Source organism: Rhopalosiphum padi, chromosome 3 (genome assembly GCF_020882245.1).
Source record: "Rhopalosiphum padi isolate XX-2018 chromosome 3, ASM2088224v1, whole genome shotgun sequence".
NCBI lineage: Eukaryota > Metazoa > Arthropoda > Insecta > Hemiptera > Aphididae > Rhopalosiphum > Rhopalosiphum padi.
Window position 1 is genome coordinate 82052403 of NC_083599.1, and position 7457 is coordinate 82059859.

A 7457-nucleotide genomic window follows, 5' to 3' on the forward strand; every position below is an offset into this window, starting at 1 on the left:
TGTTGATAAGCGGGTAAACGAGTTCGATAATTTTAATTAGGTGGTTGGGTTCGATATTATAGTTGTTGCATAATTCTTGTTTATCGTTACAGGATTGAGCGTTTTCTAAAATTTGTTTTGCTGGTTCTAGTATAGTGTTGAACTCGATGGTTACTTGCGAGTTGGGTCGTATTATTTTTGCTTTTTTAATGGTGAGGTCTTTTTGGATTTTTGTAGCGACTGTGTTTTGTTCATTATCGATTGTTGTATCTTCCTCGGAGTTACGAGACACCGTTGGAGAGGAGGGCGCGGGCCTTTTGTTATCGGTAAATTATAGGTCGATTTCCATGTTATCGGTGGATTTAATTGGGATATCTATAGGGTGTTCTTTTAGATCGTTGCCTGCTTGAGGTGTTGTTATTGCGTGTTGTTGTTGAGTGATTTGAGTGTCGTTTATTCTTCCTAAATCATTTTGACTTTTTATGGTTGATTCTGTGAATTCGTTGCAGCTGGAGGATGTGTGTCCAATTTTTTTACATTTGAAGCAAGTAAGTGAGTCGTCTGAGAAAAAAATTCTGTGATTTGATCCTTCGTGATTAATAAGTAGAGAATAAGGAAGATTAACGGTAGTTTCTGTGGATATAAACATTTGTCTTCGGAAGCTTAGAATGTGAGCAAATTCGTCTTTTTTAACACCGGCTCTGAGGTGGATTATTTGGCTGGTGGGGTTTATACCTATGTTGTTGAGTTCGCTTAGAATTGTTTCATTTGGGATTGTTGGGCATACGTTTGATATAATTATTCTTTTATCTGGGTTAAAGTATCTTCTTATTTTAATTGGTTTTTCGTTGATTGATATTGGTGTTGGATTATTAACGACACAGTCTACCAGTTCTACTGATGATAGGAATATGCAGAATCTATCTTTAGATATGCGTGACATAAATAATATGTTTTCTGGTTTGGTTATTTCTGCTATTGCATATACATATTCATGTTGTTGAATGTCGTCGGTTATTTCGATTATTATTGCTTGTTCTTTTTTGGGGTTTCGAGTTTTAGCTGCTGCATTGGCGAATAAGATTTGGTTTTCATTGGCTTTTAAATTTGGAGGTGCTTGATTTATTTTGGTTTGGTTTGGATTATTGTTGAGCTGTGGAGTTGAGTTGGTTTTGGGGTTTGTGGTTTTGGATATGGTCTTTGGATTATTATTAGGTGTTTTAATTGTTTTATTGTTGATATGAAGATTATTTGGTGCTTTAGAGGCAAAGAAGTTGTTTTGGCCCTTTTTTATGGGCGATTTAGTGTTAATGCTCATTGTGGGTTTGGTGTGCTTTACATTATTTTAAGTTCACTAACCTTAAATTTGCAGTCTGTGTATATTCGAGTTGAGCCGTTAGAGACGTTATCGATGTGCGGTTGGACTTTGCTATGTGCGACCGTCTCGGTTGAGCTGAACACGCGAACTGAAACAATATATTGTACAATAATATAATACTTATAAGCTCAAGACAACGAAATAATTTATCGTAAAAACACAGATAATAATATTATGAGTACCCGGGTACCTAGACCGTCATTAAAAGAGGAGTAACCAAATTGGTTCCCGTTTGGCCGAATTGGTTCCCGTTTGAAAAAGGTATTTTATTAAGTTGAGCCGAATTGGTTCCCGTTTGCGTACAGGTAATTTTTAATTTACTACAAATTGTTGCAAATCGTTCCATTCAAAGCTGAATAAAGAATTTACAAGTGCCCATCCTAATATATTTTATTTTATGGAAACTTTAAATAGCATTCAAACATTAAATTATATAAAATTTCGAAGTAATAATACTAGAAAACTAACTAGCAAACAACAAAAAAACAACAAGTACTTGGAAAATTGTATGACTGATTATATTAATATTACTATAGTTGACTTCCAAATCAACGATTTAAAATTGTATATATTCTATCTTTTTTTTTATAACACACATTAACGCACATTTTTAACCAAGCCTACTTTTAAGTTGACAGTCCTAAGCTTGTAAAATTGAGAAGGAAAATGTGCGTAATTAAACGGGAACCAATTCGGCTTAACTTAATAAAATACCTTTTTCAAACGGGAACCAATTCGGGATGTGGGGTTGGAGCTCGGGAACCAATTCGGTACCAGCCATTAAAAGGTGTTTTTTGTCTCAGTCACATAAAGGTTAAAACCGAAACATCACTTTTTGATCCACTATCCAACAATAATAACGAATTCAGGCCCTACTAGTCATTATTGGTGTTTTCGTTATGAAGGTAAACATAAAAAATTAAAGATGTATGCTAGGTCAACAACTTTCAGGAAAATATTACGCCAACTTTAGCAAAAAAAATGCAATTAAAATTTGCCCATAATCTTATGGTATTATCTGATAAATAAATTATTGTGAATGATAAACACAAAATTCAAAGTAATTATACAGAAAATATAATAATGAACTCAATGTAACTGCGTTAGACTATGTCTGTTATACTGAGCTAAAATTAAATGGAATTGTGTACAAAGCCGGTTATTTTTTAACAAAAAATTGTAATAAAATATGTGAAATGTTGTTAGTTAATAGACAAGATGGTAAAGTTTATGTTTTGGCTAATGAAATGAAGTTAAACGATTTTAAGTCTCATTATGAATCTTTTAGTGTAGATTATATCGAAGAAATGGTTAATTATGGTTTTATTTGTAATGTAGATGAAATTAATGGACCTCCAATAAATATTACTAAAATATCATCAGGTCAAAACATGATCCGTCTAAGAGAATTTTATTAATTAATTACATTTATTGAATTTAATTATTAGGGTACATTATTTATTTTTATTTAATAACTACGCTTTAAAAAAATTATAAATGTATTATATTTAAAATTGGAATGTTGTATTTAGAGCTGTATATTATTTTTATTTTTTTTTAAACTATAGATTCTGTTGTTTTTAAAATGTGGCAATATAATTATTAGTGAGAATTTTAACCATTAACCAAGATGGAAATATTAATAATTCTATCACAGGTTATGGAAATTTGTATGACAATTCTTCTTGTAATGTATGTGGTATTTAATTTTTGTAATAAAAAATATAGTTGGTATATAGAATATAGAATTATTATTTCATATCTTGTTTAGTTAACCGAAATTTGTCAGATATCTGATTTCCCAAATAACGTTCATGTTGAGAGTGATATTATGTTGGATTATAATTACCCATATGAAGATTTACCAAAACTTAAAAAGAATTACTTGAAAAATGGGGTTTACAATGTGTATATCAAACTTGTGTTGGTAAGAAATTCAGATGTAGCTAATAACTTTTATAATCATTTTTAACTTTTTAAGTTGTTATTTTTGTTAAATTGAAAGTTAAAATTTAAAATATTCTATGAATTAAGATAACTCTTTACTTTAAGTTAGTTGATTTACTTTTAAATTTAGTATACTTCTTACAATAAAACATTCTTAATATAAATAAACACAAGCACACCCGCAGGATAAAATTTCACCCTGGACAAGATAAAAATGTCTTAAAATCAAATATTAGTTATAGCGATATTAATACTAAACTATAATAGTACATTCAGTTACAAATTCCCTGGAGGGATGCCCCCCTGAGCTGGTGCCTTTGAATAAACATTATGAACATTAGTTAATATATTGTCAATGAATTTATTTCAATTTTTTTGTAGATCAATTAATTGACATTACAATCCTTGCTACTATGAAATTCGAACATGTGGAGAAACTATTCTCAAAATTTCCTTGGGGAATAATTTTTAAGTTCGAACATGAACTTGCGAAATGGCAAAGTAATAATACAAGTATTGTAAATATAAATAAAGATCATTAAATATCGCATCAATTATCTAATCATGAAGTGAAAGTTGATGAAGTTTTGAATTCAACTATACAAGGTGCTCTCATATTGCATTATTATGAAAAAAATAATAAACTAAATGATAGTATTCGATCCATACTAGTAGACATACTTATTGGATGTGTACTAACATAGTTAATCCATTCATTCGATCCTGTTTAATAAAAAATAATGATTGTTAATTAATTATTATGAAAATGTAATGATAATCATTTTATGACAATTAATAAAAAGTTAATGATTTTTAGTCTTACTTCAGACATGGTATTTCTTAAGTATGTTTTTATTCTTTTAAGGGATGAAAACATCCGCTCAAATGTTGTAGTGGATACAGGCAATGTACATAAAATTTTGATTATTATAAATATATTAGGAAATATATTAGCTTCACATTCAATAAGCGCTTGAAGAGCTGATTTTGGTTCATTATTAGATGATCTGCTTAGTTTGCGCCTCCACAACTTTAGCTCAACCAGTAAAACGTCTAATTTTTCTACATCTGGTTGGTAAAATTCAACTAATTTCTTAAATGAAGTTTCTTCAACTTCAGTTAAAACTGTATTAGAAGAAAATAAACTCTCAAACCCTAAAAATTTAAAACAATTTCAAATACACTAATAAATAATATTTGTTAATATTATTATATTACACTATTATTTACACATTAGTTAATCTTTTATATTAGACTACATAATATTATATTATTATACTACCTTTGAAAATGTCTGAGTGTGCCAAAAATCTATTTTCCTATTCAGTTATGAAATAATCAACATATGGTATAAAAACAGTTATTTTATAGTAAGATTCCGCATCCATTTTTTGATCAGACAATGGATTTGCTCGATTTGTTTGTCTTTTATTTAACCGTTTGACTGTCAACTCAATATCCATTTTAACAGCCACTACCTATTTTTTTTTTTTAATGTTTATATCAATAACTAGTATATACAATATACTTAACATATATTTGTGTCATTTTTTTAACCTTTGATTGAAGGAATATTTTTTTAAACTCGTTATCACATTCGCTTCTCATAGATTTCAATTCTGAAACAATGTCTTTTGTCAGGTCAACTGCTTCCTTTAAATCAATCCTTTCTTTTTGTAATTGCTGACATAAAGGAAGACCAAATGAAAACAACAGCTAAATACATAAGAAATGATATTTTTAATTACATAATTTTAACCTATAGGTACTTGTTTTAATTTCAAGATTTATAAAAAAAAAAAAAATACCTTAACAACATAAACTGACACTATAAACTCAGAATCCATAGCTTTCAGTAGTAAATTTGCATCTGTAGTGGAACCTAATGAATCATTCCACTCTGAAATAGTCTCTAATGCTTCTAAGACAAACTCAAATAGCTCAACAAAATCGTGAACCGCATCATATCTTTGTACCCATCTTGTGGCACAAAGACGTTTAAGAGTTTTCACTTTTATATCGGTATCACTATTTTCAATACAAGACAGCAGAACATTGTTACGTTTGGGTGTATTGAAAAAAACGTACAACTTTTCTATAATTCCTAAACAATTCCTTATAGGTTTAATGTTACTAGGTGTCGAGACAGCCAAGTTTAAAGAATGAGCTACACAATGTATGTACAAAGCTTTAGGATACATTGCTCTAACATGGGCTTGAACGCCTTGCATGTGGCCTGCCATATTACTTGCACCATCATAACCTTGTCCATATAAATATTTGCAGTCAACCCCACAATTCATCAATCCTATTATACCAAATTAAAATATCAAAATAAATTGTTTCAAAAAATGTAAGCCATATTTTTTTAAATTACCATTCAATATAGAATCTGCTAAATTTTTGCCTGTCAAACTTTGAACAGGAATAAATTTAAAAAAATCTTCATTCACATTTTTATTTTTGTCAACATATCTAACACATAATCTAACTGTTCAACCACTGATATATCAGTGGTTTCATCAGCCAACACAGTAAAACATTTTGAGTCATTGTCTTGATTCACAATCTTTTTCAAAATTACATCACCACACACTGAAATTATTTCATTCTGAATTTGGGGACAAATAAATTTATTTCTTCCTTCTTTTTGCAAAATACTTTTTAAATAGTCATCACCATCAGCACGGTATTTTAAAATGGCTCTAAAATTGCCTTGATTTATATTATCACGATCTGTAATATAAATGACTTACAGTTAAGTGATACAAAAATATATCAAATATAATATATACAAAAAGCTATGGCAAAATAAATAAAAGTATAAAACAAATACTATAATAACCATATATGCTCCCAGAATCATTATGTCCACGCAACGCTAATTCTTGACACAATATTACGATTCTAGGACATTTGACACCCAATAATAGGACAATTGACACCCGCTGATAGGACAATTGACACCGAATATAAAATTTATAAATACTGAATAATCAGCGTATAATATAATAATATAATTAACAAGTTTATTCTAATAAAATGAAAAGATAAACGATTTTGTATTAATTTTAATAAAAATTTAATGTTTAATTACGTAGGATACATTTTTAAAAAAAATAATAATTTCACTATTTGTTTTGAATTGAGAAGTTTTACATATGTTTTTAAGCCGTTCTTCATTTGATTTAATTTTACAATTTATTAGAATACCTGTATTTAGTTTTAAAATCTCCATTGAGTAATGGAGTTCATCATTTGTAAAGCTTCAATAAATATATATATATGTGAATGTTCAAATCTAATTAAATGTTGGAACTTATTGTTCCAACCTTCTGATACATTATTAGTCCTACTATAACCTAATTTTGTGGCATTGTGGACATTCCACATATATGGAGCAAACATAGATGGTCTCCTTTTGAAGCACATAACTTGCGTATTGTTAATTAATTTGTACGGCCCATTAACATATGTTACATCGAAGTATGTTAAAATATCATCCACATCATTATCATATGAAAAAATGTCATATAATAAGCTCATACCTATAAAAAATATATTTAAATTTAAAAAAAATATATGTATATATTATGTACGTGTATGAGTATGGTACCTTTTTTAATAATATTAAGTGGTAAAAAGGCCAATGCATTGATCATTCGTACTGAACAACGGAATTCTTTGTCTTTTGTATATTTTGATGCCAAACCAAGATTTTGGACTTTACGCCACACACTTTGACTAAGATGGTAATAGCACAAATGTATGGAAACGCTGTCTTCAAAACCTTCTTCAATCGCTTTTATCAAAGCAAGTTCAAAATCAATAGAAAATGACTTCACTGATGAACACGTGTCTTTGAGAGTCATCAAAAGTTCTACATAAACTGTCTGTGTTTTTTTTGGTAATAACGCATAAACGACAGATAAAGGTTTCATTTTATAAATTACGTGTAGTACATAAAGTTGATAAAATCCTTTAGGGCAGGGCTGGCCAACTTTGATAGACCTGCGATCGACCTCCGAGTTTTTCTAGGTTGTCGCGATCGACCAAAAAAAAAAAAGGTTGTCAATAAACAAAAAATATATTATATGTACAGGCGTGTTACACTTGTATGATATACATTACTTTTATATTATTTTATTTTATT

At 29.1% G+C, this 7457-nt stretch overlaps 1 protein-coding gene across 1 annotated transcript; it reads right to left on the reverse strand.

The window, feature by feature from the left end:
• Positions 1-3985: 3985 nt before the first annotated feature.
• LOC132926226 (zinc finger MYM-type protein 1-like) lies at positions 3986-7245 on the reverse strand. Its single transcript, XM_060990565.1, has 7 exons — positions 6921-7245; positions 5797-6040; positions 5682-5719; positions 5113-5612; positions 4900-5020; positions 4128-4459; positions 3986-4027 (listed from the first exon to the last, which is right to left on the reverse strand). The coding sequence occupies exons 1-7, from the start codon at positions 7243-7245 to the stop codon at positions 3986-3988; spliced, it is 1602 nt and encodes a 533-aa protein (XP_060846548.1).
• Between the last annotated feature and the right edge of the window lie 212 nt (positions 7246-7457).